Source organism: Talaromyces proteolyticus, assembly GCF_021365285.1.
Source record: "Talaromyces proteolyticus strain PMI_201 chromosome Unknown BGW36scaffold_6, whole genome shotgun sequence".
NCBI lineage: Eukaryota > Fungi > Ascomycota > Eurotiomycetes > Eurotiales > Trichocomaceae > Talaromyces > Talaromyces proteolyticus.
In genome coordinates this window covers 273,892-292,532 of record NW_025764282.1, presented here as the reverse complement: position 1 = coordinate 292,532, position 18,641 = coordinate 273,892, and the positions used below count along the sequence as shown (strand labels likewise).

Sequence of the window (18,641 nt, the reverse complement as noted above, 5' to 3'; positions counted from 1 at the left end):
TACTCAGAAGCAAGCTCCGGTTCGGCTATGAGGCAGTTTGAGTGTAGCGCAATGGAGCTTGAAACAGCTTCTCATGTAGCAACCGATGCGTCACAAAGAATTGTATCAAGCGAAGAGGATGTGTCCACGGCTAGCCCTATGAATTCCGAGGATGATAGCAGAGACGCGTTCGAAAATGAATGGCCACCCACCATCAAATGCATTTGTGCTTCTGAAGATGGCGAAGACATGGTTTTGTGCAAAAAGTGCAAGACATTGCAACACTCCGAATGCTACTACCTTGGAAAAGAATTCCCAAACAAGCACTATTGTATCGACTGCATCGATTCTTCGTCTGAGACGGCCAAGGCCACAAGTGCGGGGCAGAACTTGAATGAATATGCAGAAGAATTGACGGGCTTGGAGAATCGGAATTCATTACTCAAACCATTCGTTAAAGATGCGTCATCATGGAAAAAAACCGTTCTAAGTGAAACCCCCGAAGTCATGACAGACTTGACCTCGACTATTGAAGAGGACATACAAGGTGGTAGCCCTCAACTTCAACCTACAGCTGAAGTATACACAGACTCTGGATACGCTTCAAACATAACCAGAGCACTTAAGCCATTACAAATACACACACAAGTCCATCAGACAGAGAAAATTGCAGCAGATTATATGGGTATGGGATCTGATTCCACTCCCCCCAGCCACAACGAAAGTCTAGAACAACCGGGGCAAAACGACGAAGTAGAGAGCATATATTCAGATGTCTCCAGCATTCCTTTCTTAAGAAAGGCTGGTTATATAAGTGAGCTTGCCGACGAGCTCGCTCAAGTCATCCAGCCTTATCAACCGAATGACGATATTCTCCAGCGGATTTTTGAGGTACTTCCCGAGCTTCTGAAAGCATTTGCTCTCAGCTTCGGTCAGCGTTTGTCTACTACCATGCAGCGAGATGTTATGGTCTTTATCCATAGATATCGGATGTAGGTTATGAAGTGAAATCCTACTCTGACGAAATTACCATTTGTCCAGCGCTTACTGCTCTGCTGTATTAGGGAAATCGTTAAAACCCTCGAGGATAATCTTTTGATGGGAGAGTCTGAGGGCCAGAATCGTCGAAACACAGATAAGATGTCGTTAAATGACATCATGAATCTCTGGCATAGAACCGAGGAATCCGTGCAGCATGAGGGCCTCCCTAATCCCGGATGTGATGACCTTGAAGATTCTGATAGTACGGAAACAGAACAAGTTGATGACATAGATGAGAATGAATTACCTGGGCTGGTAGCGTACCGGTTCCTCATTCGAGGTGCGCCCGCATACAACTGGCTTCTGGATAACCTCCGTAAAGAATGTGTTCTGGCCCCCCCAGAGCCGAATGTGATAGGAGAAATCCGAAACGCGATTTTAGAGGCATTACCCTCTTCGCCGAGAATCAGCCGACGGAAGCCCGCAAAAATATTTGACGTAAGTTTCATGGTTGATTGGGACCCGATTGCATTCCTACGAGAGGAAGAATATGCAGAAGAGCCCGAGGATGCAATTGAGAGGGTTATCACCTTGACAGGTTCAACTGTATCGGCGCAAGCTTCGACTTGCGGTAGATATTTGCGACAAACATGGCCCTCAACGGGTGAACAAATTTTGAAGCTGATAAAACCTTTGGTATCGGGCGAAAACGAAGCCTCAGGTATATCTTACAATTTAATCTACAACTGCGGCTTGATGCTTACACATTATTCACGACAGCTATCTTGTCTAACGGTACTAGCCTCACTGTATCGAACGGATCCTCCCAGACTCAGGGATCGTCGTCCATTGTTTGTGTAGATGCTTGTGGCACTGCGGCCTGCATCGCAGAGATAGGCGAACAACTCGCATGGCTCGCATCTGCCATTCGTTCCTCACCGTACACACATGACGTAGCGCACAGCAGACCATTCGTTGACACTATCCAAATTGGCCATGTGACATACGAAGAGACTCCCAGAGTCACCTACATCTGCAAAATTGGAGTGAATCTACATCCAGGAAAGCATGGCACTGAGACCACCAATGGTGAATGCTGGCACGAGTTGTTTGGAACCCCGGTTGTTGTGGAAGGCTTTCCCATACCACGAAGATCAGGAGAGGGCTCTCCAGGCCTTGAAATTCCATTGAACATAATGGCAGGCCTCGCACAGGCTCGCAGAATTAGTTCTTTCGACGGCAAGACCCTTCTGAAGGGGTTTGCAGCTATGTTGCTCCCTATGAAGTACATTCAAGGTATAGTGACTTGGCATCTTGTCCACTCCAAGGACGGGAAGCGCATTTCTTATCTTGAGACTGACAACTTCCAACCGGTGGATATTCAAATCCCAGAACTGGAGAAGTCCCGACATATCTTAGGGTGGTGCCCGGAAATGAAGTCATACGCAGGTAAAACACCCTTCTTTATTTTCTGACCGCCAAACGAGACCGGGGTTATTACTAACTCAAGCCCAGGAGCGGCAGATGCATATTATCATATCAAGGGTTCGAGGCTACCCCGAACTTCAGGACGTGGTTCTCTGAGAAATGCATCATTATTCACCGGACATCTCGTCACCGGAGGTACTCCCTTTAGTGAGGGCCGGAAAGATATTCGTCTCCGTCGAAACAGTTATATTGTAAGAATGAAGTGGATCTCACAAAATTTTGTGATTCTCTGGGATGTGGGAGAGAAGCGAGGCTGGCTAGTGAACGGAGCCAGCGCACTGCTACACCTTGTTCGCGCATCCTTAGCGCAAGACCTACTCGATAGTAAATTTGGCGCACTGTGTCTATTCTCCGATAAAGAGTTCCAAGAGGCCTCACAACTGTATCAGACAGACGCGGCTCTAGAAGTTCTTCTAAACCAGGCCAATCTGAGAGTGAAAATCTACCCCGAGAAGGATAGCTTTATTCACTTCAAGGACTATGTTGAGGACTTTGGCGATCTTTTAGAAAAAATACTTGATTACCAGTTCAAGGCTGTCGGGACAAATCACAAGGCTTGTGGCAATGTCCCGAGATCATTGTTGGAAGGCTGGGATTTCAACGATTTGGCAACTGGGCGAGATCCCATCTATCCTCGAGAAGCCTTTTTGAACCAGGAGGGCCTTTCCTGGGATGACTTCACTCGATCTATACACGCCATCACGTTATTCGGTCGAAGCTTTGGTGAAATCATTCAACCAGCCAAGGCCTGCTGTTCCGCGTGGGCAAAATTGCCTCGGGGAAGATCATACCTTGCAGCCAGCGTCACTGATTTGCACCAAATAATGGAATCGGATGGAGACCCATATTCTATCCCTATCAAGCTTACTCATGATATACTCTGGTACACTCCTAACGAAACGTTTGCTCAATGCAAGAAAGATGAGACACACTGTGATCCTGCTCAAGTACTGCTTCCCTTCAGGTTACACCGTGAACTATCTGTGACTCGCTCTCGATTACCAGCCAAAGGCGGTGCCGTCATCTTTGGCCACAACAGCGTTCATCAATGGTTTTGGAGCGACATTGGAGATCCATCAAGAACACCAAACGAGGCTAGCTGTATGTCATCGTCACGCAATGAGATACATGGTCCTCGATCTGATGATAGTGGAATCGGAAGAAGTCTCGGCTCCCTGACTTCTAGACGGAGTGAAAGTATCATAGGCTCAACCTCTAATCAACTCGACGAAGAAGAATATCCTGGGTATATACATACGGCGACCAGCGAGTCGGAGGATCATCCATCATTAAACCATAACAAAAATTATCATTTTGGAGGCAAATCCCCGTCTGCTAAGGATTACAAAGTAGGCATCGTGTGTGCTTTACACATCGAGCTCATGGCGGTGCGGGCGTCGTTTGACAATATACATGAGAAAGTAGCCATTTCTGGCGAAGATCCTAATTACTATGCACTGGGTTGCATTGAAGGACATAGCGTCGTTGCTGTCTGCCTCCCTCATGGAGTAGTTGGCACCAATGCTGCCGCTGACGTTACGTCAAATATGAAGCGCAGCTTTTCAAGATTGAAATTCTGTCTGCTCGTGGGAATTGGAGCGGGTGTACCCTCTCAAAAGAACGACATTCGTCTAGGCGATGTTGTGATCAGCACTCCGAAAGGGGGTTATTCAGGGGTATTGCCGTATGATATGATCAAAAGTTGCGACTCTGGAGCGTCCGAATTGAATGGATATCTGTGTCCCCCGCCATGGCATTTGATGTGTGCCATAAGTGAGTTGGAGTCGGATCCATCACGGTCATCAACGCCGCTCCAGAAATACCTCCAGCAGATCGAGGAATGTAAAGATCAGTATAGACACCCCGGAGTGGCTCACGATCAGCTTTTTGACTCTGATTACATACACAATGGTGATTACAGTTCCTGCGATCAGTGTGACTCCGCCTATAAGGTAAGAAGACCACCCCGCTTGTCTACCCACCCTGAACTTCACTATGGTCTCATCGCGTCTGGAAACCAAGTAATGAAGTCCGCCAAAATCCGGGACAAGCTGAGCCGGGAGCACAATGTGCTCTGTTTTGAGATGGAAGGGGCGGGAATTATGAACCATTTTCCCTGCCTGATTATTCGTGGAATCTGCGATTATGCCGATTCACACAAGAACAAACGGTGGCAAAACTATGCGGCTGCAACAGCTGCTGCATATGCCAAATTGCTTCTTTCTCGATTGAGGACGGCAGATAGGTTGGATAGTTTTGTGCCGCAGTCGGGAGTAAGTGAGAATCAGCAGGATTCCAGAAAAAGACCCGGACGCACTGAGCCGGGTTCAGATGGAGAACAACCTGCGACAAAACGAAGATAAGGTTGAAAAAGCCCACATAGCAAAGACTCATGCCACGAAGGAGACAGAAGCAAGTGACGCAAAGACTAATAATATTCTACCTTAAAGCTATATCTACACCAGTGAATAAGAACCAGCTGACGAGTCCGGACGTGGCTACGCTAATAAAGTCTAGGGGAAAGATGCACAGATACTCACAGTTCTAGTTGTAAAAATTGGAAGACTCGAGCATCGTGATAGACGCTGATGTTAGGAAACTAAACAATTTCCCCTAGAAAGATGAGTTATGGAACGTTGCCCACTGAATGCCGTTCTTAAATCTCTCTTATTAAGAATTGTCTTAAAACCTCATATTCGAATCAAAAAGGCTTGCGTATGTATTAGAATATGTGTTTCTGGATTTATCGTATTTATCGTCTGTGCATCGGCGTGGATTTGATACCACGCATTCTCCCCAGCATTAGCCACGTGGTTTTGAGCGATACTCGATAATATCCCATATGGTTGTTGATCCTCGTCAGCTGACAGCGTGCCCACGAAGCAAATGTGAGCAAATGTGGGATCAGGGACTCATGTGACCGAATGACATTAAGCCGCAATATCCTGACACGAGCAAATGACTCCGACACGAGAGTCGTACCTTTCTACTTTTATTTTTTTTTCGCGTAAGAGATGTTTGTTGTTTGTACCGCGTGCCTTCTCATCCCAGATCGTCTCTTCTATTTATTAGTATCGTACCCGCGGATAAGTATCATCCTCTGTCCTGCCAGAGGCAAATAACAGCGATGAATTCAAACACATCATTTATATTGTCTGAGAAGCCGAAGCAGAGCAGAATCGCAGTGTCAAGTAAAACCCCCGCTCACGCGAGTCGGCTCTAGCCGTGCCGTCCAGGGGCCAAGTTCGCGGCCTGCAAAACAAAACAACAACAGCAATAAGAATCGTAGGAAAATGGAACGAATCAAGCAAAAAGCAGAGGAAAAGCCCGAGGAATCAGCGGCCCGGCGCGCCGCAGGCTTCTCTCGCATCGAAAAGAAGCTTCCTAGCAGATTCTCGCGGCGACCTTCCGATATCCTGAGGTCCATGTTCACGACGCTTCGCAGCAAAAACCCGCTGGCGCAACCGGTTAATCTGGACGAGAACATAGTGTGGCTATTTGACAACCATGCCTATCAACCCATCCATCCATACCCGCACAAGCCCCAGCCATGGCAGATCGAAGTGGTAGCTTGTGCGTTTGTGCGCGGGCGCAATGATATCAGTGAGCATATCGCTACTGTCGCGGATACCATTGGCCTGGACGGCAAAAGAGGAGACGATGGAGTCATTCAGCAGCGGATTGCGCAGCGTTTACAACCCCTGCTATACTCTGTCGCCCCGGCGCGCACCATGGTGCTCAAAGTGCCTTCCCCCCTCAGCGACAACACCATTCAAGATCATGGCCTGGGTCCGACGAATAGCGATGGCATTCTTTCGCAGATTGTCTCGACTCCGCATCGCTCGATAACGGATGGACTTGCAATCACGTCTCATTTGGAAGGCTCGAGTGGCACGGTGACAATGACCACGACGTTTGCGGTCCCAGAAGGGTGGCTGTTGATTTCCGACATCGACGACTCCATCAAGCTCACGCAGACGTCCGACGCAGTTGGAATTCTGCGCACGACATTCGCAGAGGAACCACAGCCGATCCAAGGCATGCCGGAGCTTTACAGACACATTGAAAAGACACTGAGCCCAGCATGGATATACCTTTCAGCATCGCCATACAATCTCTACCAGTTTCTGCGTGACTTCCTTCACGCCTACTACCACCCAGGCACTCTCATCCTTCGAGAGAACTCCTGGCATGACCTGGGCGGATTCTTAAAGTCATATAGTATGGGGACGCAAGCATACAAAGCCGATCGAATCGACAAAATACACGGCTGGTTCCCGCAACGAAAGGTGCTGTGTGTGGGCGATTCCACTCAGAGTGACCCGGAAGCATACGCGGAACTGTATAGGAAGTATAAAGGCTGGATCCGCGCAATCTTCATCCGCAAGGTGACCAATATCCCGCACATGGACGAGAAGAATTCAGACGGCAGATTCCAGAAGGCCTTTGAAGGAATACCGGACAATGTCTGGACGGTCTTTGAGCAACCTGAGGAATTATACCAGCTTGTGGACAACCTCAAGGCCAACGAAGCAGCCGGGTCTAATGCATCTGGTGTCCAAGCACTGTATGAGAAATAGAATGATTGATGTTTTTTGTAGTTGATACCTTGTTTCCTCTTTCTCCTGAATGATAAATTCCATGTACTTTTTTTTTTTTCCCAGAGCGAATCGGAATTTGCTTCCGAACTTGTATAGTCGGGTTACCACGGGTGTATATTTGAAACAAATTTGCAATGTAATCGCGGTGCTCAGTGCTCTATTTTGACATATACTCATTTCTTTAGCAAGTATTGACTATGCTCACAATGTTTTACGAGTTCATTGATCGATGATATCAATTGATTGTGGCGGGATCCTGCATCATCTTCACGTCAACCAACTACTTGTTCAGTCAGAGTCAATGCTTTGAATTAAATACGCCTCCTGATTCACCACAGCTTTTCCACCAGGCTTTATATATATATATGTGTGTGTGTGTGTGTGTGCCATGACGTCCAACACTCTGAGCGAGCAGAAGCGCGTCCCTCAAACCATGCAAGCATTGCATCTCCCTCCCGGGCCATACAACAAGGAGCACATGCCCATGAGCTCCTCGTCACTCATCTACCGCGTCGACGCGCCAGTCCCAATACCCTCAGCTCGCCAGTATCTAATAAAAGTCCAGGCGGCAACTGTTCTTGCAGGAGAGGTGCAAGCCCAGCTTCTTCGCGCGAGCAGCAGCAGCAACTCTTCCAACGGCAGCATCAACCTACACGGCCACATCCCCGGCCGCGAATTCAGCGGCAAAATCATCAGCACGCCACAACAAGACTATGCCAAATCCACAGGTCCGGCCTACAAAGTAAACGACCAGGTTTTCGGACTGCTGGATACCGAGCAGAACGGCAACGGCGCTGCGGCGGATTATGTACTAGCGACGGAGAACGAGTTGGCGTGGAAGCCGCAGAATGTGTCGGCGGCGGAGGCTGCTACCATCCCACTGCCGGCGTTGACAGCATGGCAGGGCTTATTCTCATATGCCACTCTCGATCCAGATGACGGGCCGTGTAATCGGCCGGCAGATGGGCCGCTCAGAGTGCTTGTCACGAATGCAGCAGGGTCGGAAGTTGGCCGGCAGGCGATGCGGTTGCTGCAGAGTCGGGCTCTATTCCCGGATCACAAATCGCACGTTATGGGCGGAGGGGATGAGAAGGAGAAGCCGGTCTGGATATGTGCGACGGGAGCACGCGATGACCATGGGTATCTGTGCGGGGAGCTGGGGGCCGATGCGGTGACTTCAGGCACGGATATCGCAGCGGCGTTTCGGGAGAATGGATGGGATCCGGTGGATATTGTGTTTGATTGTATAGCTGCTGGGGGCGCGTCGTTACGACAGGTCCATTCCCCGGTTGTGGTGAAGGATCATGGCCATGTGATAACTCCGTACCGGTGTCCATCTGCACACCCTGAAAAGCCTGCGGAGAGAGAAGAGAAGGCAGAAATAAGGACGCGCAATCTCACCAGTAAGGTGATCAATGTCAAGCCGGATGTTAAGCAGTTGGCGAAGATTGCAGAGTTGGTGGAGAAGGGGGTGTTGAAGCCTGCAGGGTTTCTGCAGGTGGAGGATTTGCTGCATGGACGAGAAGCGTTGATTCAAGCAGAGCAAATTAGTGGCTCTCAAGGACAGGTTGTCTTACGAGTAGATCCTGCGATGGATTGATGATTCTCTAGGTATATTTTTTGTATATGAATGCATTCTGCCTGCCCTCATAGAAAAGTTTTAATATTAAATAAACATCAAATTGAAAGTAAAGAGAAGATAAACGTAAAGCGGAACAGGAAAGCATGTCCATCGAAGCGAAAGGTAAAGGTCACAATCCAATATTTCGGCTTATCAACTCCGCGTCAGAGATAACAGAAGGCAGACAGGTGAAATCTCCTGTGCCACATCGTCATTATCGTCTTATCAAAGGCGTGTTTAACTGGGGTATTTCACAGCTTTGACCCTTTGGCTTTTTTGTTTCACACCTTCCCATACCTTTAGAAAACAAGGAAACATTGTGTTGATAGCACAGAAGGGGAAGCAATCCGAGGAGTTTTCTTGGAAATATCAGCCTAGAAGAAAAAGACGTGCCACGTGGCGGAATATTCAAGTACAACAGTGAGATTATTATGAAAATGGAATAATATCTCGACGCAGATAAGCTCTTTTCGAGGGAAAACTAACAACAAAAGATCGAGAACAGCTTGGGTACGCGGATACTGTTCCAATAATCCGCCTGCTAGATTAAGAAAAGACCATGTTGATGTCGAATGTAAACAGGAAAGATTTGAAGGAAAGGGGGGTGAAGAGATATTTTCCACATCAAACTTGATTCGCCTGTCCGTTGGAGTATGAATATGAAAGTATGAGAGTATGAAAGTCTGGTAGATGAGGTTATGCAAATTAGCGCGAGAAGTTTAATACTTATGTAAATATAATGAGACTAGAGCAGAGAATCAAGTCGTGTGAATACGCTTAAACACGCGGCGATGATCTAGAATAGTTAGCAAAAAGACGCCTTAAAAACCAAGTCATAAAATATAGATATACCTCTAGCTGGAGTTCCCGATCCTTGCCACTGTTGACTTCGTCATTAACTGCCTGGGCAAGGTTTGCACCAATAGCTTGCCCAGCGCCGGCTCTCCGGCCAAATGGCCACTGTGAGTATTCGGCCAGTAATTCGTCCACCTGAGCAAACCCCCGTTCTCGAGATTCGTGGCTCATGGTAGTCAGTGCATTTTCAAGCACATTTGCAGCATACGCGGCGCACACCATGGTAATTGTGCGTAGGTATCGGAATTCGACGTCTTCCGGGAGCCATGGATTGGGATTCAGCATCACGGTGCGGTTGCTGCATACATTCCGAACCCGCTTGTAAAGTTCCTCTTTGGCGCCCGAATCGGCAACAGGGTGAGTAGCCATGTCGAAAATGAGGAAGTTGCGCTTTTCGGTACGAAGGACTCCTTTGTCTACAAGGCCCTTCATGGTTCGCTCGCGTACTTGCTTCAATTGATAGCCGATCTTCATCAAGTTCCAGGTCTCGCCTATAACATAACCACGATAAGAAACGATTCCCAGAAACATTCCCCAAAGAAACTAAAAGAAGATAGACATACCACTCATCAGATCAATCCAGGAGCTCACGCTCATTTTCTCGCTCGATTTCATCATCTTGAGTGCCTCGTCCAGCAAGACCTCACCGGTAAGCGTGTCGTCAACCACCTCGATAATGCGATCGGCGAGAGGGAATCGCCTCCGTGAAGAATCCTTTTGCATGCTTATACGGCCGCGGAAAGCAAGTTCTATGACAATGCAGCCACGCAAAGCGTAGGAAATGTTTTCATTCCAGAACGACAGGTACCCCTGAGAACAGCAGTTAGACCCAAACTTCCACTACGAGTATTCCTTAAAACAGTCCAGACTAAAGAGTAAAGACGTACTTGTTTGTCCTTCAGCCCCAAAAGCAGCACTTCTTCCATGAGGGTCAGCTTGGGCTGCTTGGTCCTCTCCTCGTTCTCGCTGATGTCCCTGGGGTCGAAAGCGATCTTGTGTCCATTCTCGCCGTCGGCGTAAGATGTCTCAGGGACTCGACTGTCGTATGCAGATCCATTCCTAGGCACCGGGGAGGAGACTCGACTCCCATCAGCGCTTTCTTCTCCGCCGACTCGGCCGCCTCCCCGTCGGCGTGTCAGACCACCGCCGGCTGAGGCCATGAAGGAGAGTAGACGCGAGTAGTTGTATACAGGAGGATACGGGGGGTGGGTATAGAGAGGCGAAGGCAGATGCCCCGATTGAGCTCGCGCCGAGGTTGAGGTGGATAGGAGAGAGCAGGTCGAAAGATGTAACGGCGAGCACAGAGGGGGCTGAGGCTCCGCGATGCGCACGAGAACACCTAACCAAGATGGGTGACTGCCAACGCGAGATGCAACAGGCGACTGGGACAGGCCGAACACGACCAATGTACTGAAGCCTTGCAGCGGGCAAGGGCAAAGCTCAATTGGGGGCGCAGGACCGCAAGTGAAGGAATCGTTGTCCTGATTTTTTGCAACAGCAGACGAGAGTCGCTAATTAAAGCTGAGCAGCGCAGTGAGCAGGGCAGACCGTTGGCTTAGACTACGGCGCGGGCTTGGCATGGTCTGTCTCAGTCAGCGGCTACACATTTTGTTCGGATTATTACATCTATGTTTAATTATTTACGTTAATAAGATAATTGAATATGGATGATAAAAAATAATAAATAAAACAACAACCAGTGCGGCTTCTATGCAGTGGCCAGTGAACACCGTCGCGTGGGCATATGGCACATATTTACTGTATTCTTCTACACATTTTACTTTCTGTCTGCATGCTGCACGTGGCGTCAGGCAGATTGCAAAAATTAATTACCAAGCGAGCAAGATACGGAAGCAGGATCTGCTGCTCTCTGATGCAGCAAATGGCCAGTCTGATGAGAGGAAGAATGTCTTGTAAATGCGAATTTTGCAGATGATATACAGGGTGAGAAGTACCAAAAACAACCACAGCATAGATTAAGGTCACAATAATGAGACACCGGTGGAGTAGCGATCAATCTCTAACTATTTGGGTCACTCGATTCCACGCATTGAAGATTTGTCACTCTATATTTAATGGATTTAATGGGCTATGATCGCGTCAGCAGTGGATTCGGAGCAGGATCAGGATCGAGAAGCGGGCATACCATCAGGCTGGGAAAGGATGTAGGTGACGGCTTGCTCGACTAGAAGAAGAGAATTAGCGAGGCGCATAGAAGGTGGGTGAAATTGAATCCTCGAGCTTACCGCTGTGGATAGCATCGGCCTCCTTGTCCGGAATCTCAATGCTGAATTCCTGCAAACAAAATCAGCGCGGTCTCTAGTTCGAGTAATAGTGTGTGCAAACCTCTTCCACAGCCATCACAACCTCAACAACGTCGAGGCTATCCAAGCCCAAGTCATTTGTGAAGTGAGAAGCTCCGTTGATCTAGTCTGCGTCAGAAATTTCCGATCGGCCATAGCAACTAAATCTGCATGTTTTCATCCCGAGTATTGACGAACCTTGGTAGCATCGGTGACCTGTTAAATTGAAGATGCATTAGTCTAGCTCTTCGCAATACACAGAGAGTGTGGACGTACCTTGTCGAAATTCTTCAACAAGTTGACTATGCGGCCCTCAACCTCGTCCTTGGTGAGGCCAGCGGGGGCCGAGTAGAAGCGAACTGATTGAGATTGGAAGACAGGGACGATTTGAGATGGGCGAGCGACAGGGACGGGTTTGAACTGGCGAGCTGCAGAAGCCCGAACAGCCCGGGGGACAGAAGCTCTCAGGGAGCGCACAACAGCGGAGCGGAACATTGTGAAATCGAGGAGAGATCAGAAATGCTCAATGGAAATGATCAGAGCGGAGCAGATGGGCGAGCGCGACAATGGCAGCGTGGGCGACGGTAAGGCTCTGTGACTGATTTTGAGAGGACGTGAGTGATGTTTGATGATCCGGCCTTTTCCTCTCGTTACTAGTTACCGTTAGAGTAGAGTCGCCCGGCAGCCAATCAGCGGCCACCCGAACGGAATGACCTGCGCTAAGCCGAATTGATTCTTGCACATCCTCGCCTCACTCTACCCTCACAGCATACCGTCCGTCGTGTCTTGACCTTCGCCCTCCGCTCCCACCCCCTCGCGACTTCTCTCATCATGGCCTCGTCGCAGTCGGTAGCGAGGCTGCTCTCTACCCGCCGCCCCGTGGTCGCTGTGCCTTCTGCCACCCTGCGGGCTCTCGCCGCTGCAAACTTCTCGTCGTCTGCATACCGCGCCGCCACGCCTTCTGGACCTCCCCCCCGGGCTTCAGACTGCCCCCGCCAAAGCGATGGGATCAATCGGGAGAGTCGTCGTTGGACAAGGCGAGTAAATACTTCTTGATGGCAGAACTCTTTCGCGGCATGTACGTCGTGCTGGAGCAGTTCTTCCGCCCACCGTGAGTCCCTCTCTCGATCCGCTTTTCACCGGCAATTATGCGTGCAGTCTCAATGCAGTCTCAATGGCTGGAAATTATTAGTATCTAGCTTGAGCCATCCGTTCTGCCTTGGAAAACCGTGGGAGACTCTTGTGGCTGATCAATTCACCTAGTTACACTATTTTCTATCCCTTTGAAAAGGGCCCGATTTCCCCTCGTTTCCGTGGTGAGCACGCTTTGCGTCGGTATCCATCTGGTGAGGAGCGCTGCATCGCTTGCAAGTTGTGCGAAGCCATATGCCCCGCCCAGGCCATCACGATTGAAGCCGAAGAACGTGAAGATGGAAGCCGACGGACGACCAGATATGATATTGATATGACCAAGTGCATCTACTGCGGGTATTGCCAGGAGAGTTGCCCGGTTGATGCCATTGTTGAATGTAAGCTAGATCCAAAATTTTCAAGCCTTTACAAGTTTGCTAACAGAATTAGCTCCCAACGCGGAGTATGCTACCGAGACTCGAGAGGAACTGCTGTATAACAAGGAGAAGCTTCTGGCTAATGGTGACAAATGGGAACCTGAGCTCGCTGCTGTCATTCGCGCTGATGCGCCCTACCGATAGAAGTGTGATTGGCTGCTTCGTAGCAATCGAGTCTGCACCTGCAACAATGTATATACCACAACTCGTGAAATGGTGACATTCATCCATTCGCATTTCCTTTGTCAGACTACAAGACTTGTTCGCTCTATTTTATGTTTGTTAGTAGCAGAATTTCTGGTTAATAAAAAGGAGAATCTTCATGTAATCTCGGTATCCCACCATATCTTTATACTCAACACCATCTTTCTATCTACAATCATAAACCCAGTAGTACATATATATACTCTACATACGTACGGTCTCTACCTATATGGAAATTTTGAAATAACTTTTGTTTGTAATATCAGACTAATGCCGCGCTATTAACCAAACAATGATATGAAGATGCCAAGGGGCACGCTGTACAATGTTCGATGCCTTCTACAGGATAAGAAAGACATGGGTCATCAAATGTGATCATCATAATACACCCAAGACCAGAATTATTACACGCTCTTATTTTCTCTTTGCACCAGCCTTGGACTTGAAGCTTCCCTCAAATCCCGGTCGAGCCTTGGGCTTCCCCTTTCCTGCTTTCTTTCCACCGGCGCCTCGCTCTTCTTTCCTCTTTCGAATGTTGTCGTCACGGCGTTGTTGCCTCATCTCTTTGCCCTTTGTGACGCCGTCTATCCTTTCCCTCCATTCTCTCTCTGATTTCTTCTTGGCGGATTCTTTCCGCTTGAGGGCCTTCTTGAGCAACGATGTATCGTCACGCACTCGTTCGCCGTGAGCTCGCTTCTTCGCGTTCAGCCACATGTCTTTCTCTTCAATTTCAGCCCGCTTTTCGGCGTCAAAACTATCGAGACGAGCCTTCTTAGTTTCAGCCACTTTGAGAGCAGCCAGCGGGTCTCGGGGACCTTGCTTGGTCTTGTCGTCCAAGAGACGTGAGAGCGTGGGGTCAGCGTGCTGGCCATCTGGGAAAGCGATTCTTCCGAAAGAAAAGTTATTCGAGCCAGCATTGAGCGATTCGGCGGGAGAGCGCGGCGATGCAAGTAGTGAACCAGTCCCGCCTGGCGAAAACCGTTGTTGCATTTCATCGTCTTTCTTTCGTTCCTCTTCTTCCTTGGACTTTCGTCGTAATTCTTTCTTGTGTTGCTTGCGCTCTTCGGCCTTCCGCCGTCGGGCTTCGATAAGTTCTTGTCGAGTGCGTGCGGGCTTTCCATCAAAACCATCCGCGTGCCGGGCCGCCCGCAGTTCTGCAAGACGCTTCTGCAGTCGTTGTTTTAATTCTTCCGGTGTCGATTTCAGAGATTTGGGCCCGGTCTTGGGGGCTGTTGATGTAGCATCGTTGGGGGGTACAATAGATGATATGGATGAGCTGCCGGAGGTATTGTTCGACATGTCGAAATTTGAAGAATCTGGATTGGAGGAGACGGAAGATGTGTCTTCTGATGCTTGATCTTTGTTAAACCCTTCGACGGCGTCCAGATCTGCATCTACGTTGTCTTCTACTTCAGAATTTTCCGAGGTTTCAGGCTCAATATTTGATACTGCAGGTTGCTTTTCCACAGCGGGTGGTTGTTTTTCAGATTGTTTCTTCTTGTTTGTCTTTTCGGCCTTTCTTTTTTCTCGCTGGGCAGCTTTTTCCAGTGCCTTTTTCTCGGCTTTTGCTTTCCGTCGTTCCTTGGTCTCGTCGGATTTGTTACTCTTAGCCTCTTCAGATTCATTGCTATCTTCCGTCGACTCTGATTGCTTTTGTTTCTTGGGCTTGGCGTCGCCACGCTTGAGCCCTTCTTTAGGAAGTTCTGAGCCTAGCTCGCTCTCAGAGGATTGGCTCCCATTTTCTTCGTTCTCTTCGTCTCGCTTCCGTTTCCGCGCGTTCTCATCGAGTACATCTTTTGCAGACTTGGATGCATCGGGGTCAAGTTTCGCTCGCTTGGCGTTTCTCGCTTGCTCTTTCGTTTGCTTTTTCTTGAGCCATTGATCCTGCCGCTGTGAGCAGACTACACAATACACGATGGATAGAAACTTACGCTGACGTCTTCTCCATAGTAGTATTTCGAAGGAATCAAAGACATCAGCCCGCTGAAGGCGTCAGAGTGGCTTTTCAGCCGTTCCTAGAGATGCACATCAGCAGCACTCCAAGCACTCAACAGTAAGTAGGTGCGCACCTCGATGTCGGCCATTTGTTGAGATATCCACGCAAGAATCACCGACGATGCCAGACTCTAACTCAACGCGAACGGGCCAACAGGAGACTAAGGCGCTGAGTTGATCTAGTTGACCTAGTTGATCTATGCTGTTGAAGCGAAAAAAAAAATCGGGTGTGGGCACGAAATCTTGGCGCTCTCACTTCTCACGGACTTCTCCACTCACTACTCCACTAGCTCGCGTGCTCACCGCCTATTTACTACAACACTATTATTGATTCTTATTTATTCTGATTTATTCTGATTATTCTGATTTGCCCGCAACAACACTCTGCAATAGTATTAATATTGAAAAATCGGATATTTATGGGCTATCACTATCACTACTTCAAGACACGACGTAGAAACGTCTCGACATCTTCCAGCTGCAAATCTGGCAGCAGAGAATTCCAAACTGGGTCGACGTCCGCCGCGCCTCGGTGCGCCGCGAGGAGGAACGCAGGCAATATTTGCCGCATAATCCCTTCTCCTTTGAATTCAGGCGGCATGTTAGGATGGTCGTTGACAGGGATCCAGCTAGAGTTGAACTCGCCCTTCTCCAGGTCTGCGATGCGCAGCACATGTCGCTCAAACGGCTCGCCTTGACATCTTAGCATAAATTCGAATTCGATATCGTTCTATGAGAGATAGATACCTTTGATTTCCTCTACCAGCTTAACCACGTCTTTCTCCCTAGCTCTGCCCCCATAAAACCCTCCTGTCTCTGGCCATTTTCCGGGGTAGCTCAACGCTCTCGCCACGACTTTGGCCGTATCCTGAATTGTGGTGTACGTGTACCACGCCTCGCCGTCTTCAACTATAAGCACATGTTTCTTGACAACGTCAATATGCGTCCCTGAGATATACAGGTGCTTGGCCGTCTGCAACGGATGGGCAAGGTAATTCATAAAAACGCCAGGCTGGAACAGACAGTACTCCAACACCGGCCCATCAGCGTTCAGCTGCTGCAGATACTCATGTACCTCGTCCTTCGGCGCGTACCCCGGAAACCCGGATTTGCTGCGACTGCAACATTACCTCTGTTAGCCTGCCATTTAATATATACTATCTAGGGAGAAGAGGGTTGAGCATACATCCCCCATTGTGTGGGCGCAAAGCGCTTCACTCCCGCCGCAATGCAGGCCCCGATAAGACTCTTTTGCGCAACATTGCCGGGATCCCAGGAAATAAACGAGAGGACCGTGTGGACGCCGCGCAGAGCGGAGGTGAGTTCGTCCTGGTCTGAGTAGTTCTTGATGGTGACGACATTGACGCCGGATTCTGTGAGGTCGGGGATTGTCTAAAATCTTAGTACCCTTATATATAGTGTAGCATATGTAAGGATTAGGCATACCTTGCGTGAGAAGACTGTTACTTGATGCTCGCCTTGCTTGACGATTTCGTCGACGATATCACGGCCGACATCTTATCATGATTAGTAGAGGATGGATATTAGAGTCTAGATGATAGACTTGACTTACTTCCTCCCCCACCAACAAAGACTACGTGAACCATCTTGATGTCGTATTGTCAATGGATGTTACAAAAAGCTAGAACTTTGAAAAGTTGTACAGGATAGTAGAACCTTCTAAATAAATTAGAAGAGGATGAAATAAATCCTATTTAAGTTGTTGTCGTGGACAACAAAGGATCAACTGGTGATGACCGAATCACCGAATATGAGGGCCGAATCGCCGGCCTTCATATTCCATCCAACTATATGTATTAAAATGGACTTTGTCGAAGCTATGACTGAACCACGAAACGGAGCCTGAAAAGGGTCGAAGATGGGCCCAGTTAACTAAATTTCGGTTCTATACACCATCTCTTAATTCGGATGACTCTGTCTTGTTGATAAGGGACAAGACCCTTTTCGTTGAGGTAGTGTCCCTAACTAGGGGAATTAATAACATTGGGACTACTAATTGACAAATCGCTCCGAATTTGGAATAATAGATTTATAATTTATTTTTTCAGTTTAATTTAAATATTATTAAATATATTATTAATTTCTAAAGAATAGTAAATTCTCAAAAATTACATAGGAAAGTAATATATAACAACTATGGTTTTTATATTATATTTATCATTATCCCCTGGATTGGCGTTTTTGTTATGGGGAAGTTCTTCCCTGAGACCGCCGGTCTGCCTCTAGAGGAAATTGCCATTCTGTTTGGCGAGGAAGCGGCCACGGGCAAGGAAACCTTAGAGGATAGTGAGATACCTAACAGGGACGAGTCGCCTCGTAATCCAACATCGCTCTCGCCAAGGAATAAGAGGGAGATTCTTACGGAACATGACGAAGTGGTGCAAGTTTGACTATTCAATACTCATCTTCAATCTTCCACATGCTGGATAGCACAGGAAAGGAGAGTGGCCCTTTGGCGCCGAAGGGAACCTAGCTTATACTCTTAGATACGATTAAATCCACGGTGATTACCTTTAGAAGACGTGTGTAATAAAGAATATTGTTCAGCGAGTATAATTGCTCCTACTCAATTGACCAAATTGCATCCAGCCTGTAGCTGTAGCCCTGCTCATCACCTTCCGAAGATACAGTTATGGAGCATCGTAGTCTTTGTACGAGATGAAATGGCACTATGCGAGTTGCATATGTAATACTTCAGATCAATAATATTATTCTTCCCTTTGCAAGAATAGAGTCCTACATTGTAATACTTAAAAATCATTCTTTAGCAAGGAAGTAGAAATAAATCTTCTCTAAGGAATCTATAGTCAGAAGTTTGTAACCCATTGTCTATTTTAAATGATCAAGCCTAACTTATCCCTGTCTAATTCATCCTAAAAATGAAATAGGTTTTTATAGTTAACCCAAAATTCTAATAGAATATATCATATTCCAAATGCTATTGGATCCTAGAAAGGATTACTGCCCTGTTCCAACCTGTCATATGGCATCTCTGTCATTAGAGGCTCTGGTTTTTTGATAGTTG

The 18,641-nt window shown here is 48.0% G+C and overlaps 8 protein-coding genes across 8 annotated transcripts; 4 read left to right on the top strand and 4 right to left on the bottom strand.

Annotated features, from left to right (window-relative positions):
* Positions 1 to 486: 486 nt before the first annotated feature.
* BGW36DRAFT_296399 (uncharacterized protein) lies at positions 487 to 4,811 on the top strand (the record flags this gene model as incomplete). Its single annotated transcript, XM_046211264.1, has 4 exons — positions 487 to 971; positions 1,044 to 1,681; positions 1,741 to 2,409; positions 2,476 to 4,811. The coding sequence occupies 4 exons, from the start codon at positions 487 to 489 to the stop codon at positions 4,809 to 4,811; spliced, it is 4,128 nt and encodes a 1,375-aa protein (XP_046071826.1).
* Positions 4,812 to 5,741: 930 nt separating this feature from the next.
* On the top strand, positions 5,742 to 7,028 carry BGW36DRAFT_358934 (uncharacterized protein; the record flags this gene model as incomplete). The annotated part of the gene is made up of 1 exon (XM_046214021.1): positions 5,742 to 7,028. The coding sequence occupies one exon, from the start codon at positions 5,742 to 5,744 to the stop codon at positions 7,026 to 7,028; it is 1,287 nt and encodes a 428-aa protein (XP_046071825.1).
* A 204-nt stretch (positions 7,029 to 7,232) lies between these two features.
* Positions 7,233 to 9,048, top strand: BGW36DRAFT_161207 (putative zinc-binding oxidoreductase). Its single transcript, XM_046209582.1, has one exon. It carries the CDS (start codon positions 7,438 to 7,440, stop codon positions 8,647 to 8,649), a length of 1,212 nt encoding a protein of 403 aa, XP_046071824.1. The 5' UTR covers positions 7,233 to 7,437; the 3' UTR covers positions 8,650 to 9,048.
* A 399-nt stretch (positions 9,049 to 9,447) lies between these two features.
* On the bottom strand, positions 9,448 to 10,685 carry BGW36DRAFT_295243 (Golgi phosphoprotein 3-domain-containing protein; the record flags this gene model as incomplete). Its single annotated transcript, XM_046211161.1, has 3 exons — positions 9,448 to 10,016; positions 10,089 to 10,335; positions 10,413 to 10,685. The coding sequence occupies 3 exons, from the start codon at positions 10,683 to 10,685 to the stop codon at positions 9,448 to 9,450; spliced, it is 1,089 nt and encodes a 362-aa protein (XP_046071823.1).
* A 505-nt stretch (positions 10,686 to 11,190) lies between these two features.
* BGW36DRAFT_377976 (acyl carrier protein-like protein) lies at positions 11,191 to 12,589 on the bottom strand. Its single transcript, XM_046216055.1, has 7 exons — positions 12,105 to 12,589; positions 12,027 to 12,044; positions 11,872 to 11,952; positions 11,772 to 11,820; positions 11,672 to 11,710; positions 11,481 to 11,614; positions 11,191 to 11,416 (listed from the first exon to the last, which is right to left on the bottom strand). The coding sequence occupies exons 1-6, from the start codon at positions 12,321 to 12,323 to the stop codon at positions 11,607 to 11,609; spliced, it is 414 nt and encodes a 137-aa protein (XP_046071822.1). The 5' UTR covers positions 12,324 to 12,589; the 3' UTR covers positions 11,191 to 11,416; positions 11,481 to 11,606.
* Positions 12,590 to 13,724, top strand: BGW36DRAFT_377975 (23 kDa subunit of putative NADH-quinone oxidoreductase). Its single transcript, XM_046216054.1, has 4 exons — positions 12,590 to 12,763; positions 12,814 to 12,939; positions 13,092 to 13,357; positions 13,410 to 13,724. The coding sequence occupies exons 1-4, from the start codon at positions 12,660 to 12,662 to the stop codon at positions 13,538 to 13,540; spliced, it is 627 nt and encodes a 208-aa protein (XP_046071821.1). The 5' UTR covers positions 12,590 to 12,659; the 3' UTR covers positions 13,541 to 13,724.
* A 116-nt stretch (positions 13,725 to 13,840) lies between these two features.
* On the bottom strand, positions 13,841 to 15,820 carry BGW36DRAFT_416688 (surfeit locus protein 6-domain-containing protein). The gene is made up of 3 exons (XM_046219354.1): positions 15,670 to 15,820; positions 15,532 to 15,615; positions 13,841 to 15,484 (listed from the first exon to the last, which is right to left on the bottom strand). The coding sequence occupies exons 1-3, from the start codon at positions 15,682 to 15,684 to the stop codon at positions 14,015 to 14,017; spliced, it is 1,569 nt and encodes a 522-aa protein (XP_046071820.1). The 5' UTR covers positions 15,685 to 15,820; the 3' UTR covers positions 13,841 to 14,014.
* On the bottom strand, positions 15,821 to 17,336 carry BGW36DRAFT_377972 (uncharacterized protein). The gene is made up of 5 exons (XM_046216053.1): positions 17,169 to 17,336; positions 17,042 to 17,112; positions 16,782 to 16,987; positions 16,343 to 16,713; positions 15,821 to 16,288 (listed from the first exon to the last, which is right to left on the bottom strand). The coding sequence occupies exons 1-5, from the start codon at positions 17,200 to 17,202 to the stop codon at positions 16,032 to 16,034; spliced, it is 939 nt and encodes a 312-aa protein (XP_046071819.1). The 5' UTR covers positions 17,203 to 17,336; the 3' UTR covers positions 15,821 to 16,031.
* Positions 17,337 to 18,641: the final 1,305 nt, after the last annotated feature.

Excerpts from the sequence above, each read along its gene's own strand:
- BGW36DRAFT_161207 (XM_046209582.1), top strand. The coding sequence starts at position 7,438 with ATGACGTCCAACACTCTGAGCGAGCAGAAGCGCGTCCCTCAAACCATG.
- BGW36DRAFT_377976 (XM_046216055.1), bottom strand. The coding sequence starts at position 12,323 with ATGTTCCGCTCCGCTGTTGTGCGCTCCCTGAGAGCTTCTGTCCCCCGG. Across the intron at positions 11,821-11,871 it reads TTGTGATGGCTGTGGAAGAG|GAATTCAGCATTGAGATTCC; the intron begins GTTTGCACACAC and ends TTTTGTTTGCAG. Across the intron at positions 11,711-11,771 it reads GGCCGATGCTATCCACAGCG|TCGAGCAAGCCGTCACCTAC; the intron begins GTAAGCTCGAGG and ends CTCTTCTTCTAG.
- BGW36DRAFT_377975 (XM_046216054.1), top strand. The coding sequence starts at position 12,660 with ATGGCCTCGTCGCAGTCGGTAGCGAGGCTGCTCTCTACCCGCCGCCCC. Across the intron at positions 12,764-12,813 it reads GCCGCTGCAAACTTCTCGTC|ACTGCCCCCGCCAAAGCGAT; the intron begins GTCTGCATACCG and ends CCCGGGCTTCAG. Across the intron at positions 12,940-13,091 it reads GAGCAGTTCTTCCGCCCACC|TTACACTATTTTCTATCCCT; the intron begins GTGAGTCCCTCT and ends CAATTCACCTAG.
- BGW36DRAFT_416688 (XM_046219354.1), bottom strand. Across the intron at positions 15,485-15,531 it reads ACTATGGAGAAGACGTCAGC|GATCAATGGCTCAAGAAAAA; the intron begins GTAAGTTTCTAT and ends TCACAGCGGCAG.
- BGW36DRAFT_377972 (XM_046216053.1), bottom strand. The coding sequence starts at position 17,202 with ATGGTTCACGTAGTCTTTGTTGGTGGGGGAGGAA. Across the intron at positions 17,113-17,168 it reads CTTTGTTGGTGGGGGAGGAA|ATGTCGGCCGTGATATCGTC; the intron begins GTAAGTCAAGTC and ends AATCATGATAAG. Across the intron at positions 16,988-17,041 it reads TAACAGTCTTCTCACGCAAG|ACAATCCCCGACCTCACAGA; the intron begins GTATGCCTAATC and ends CTAAGATTTTAG.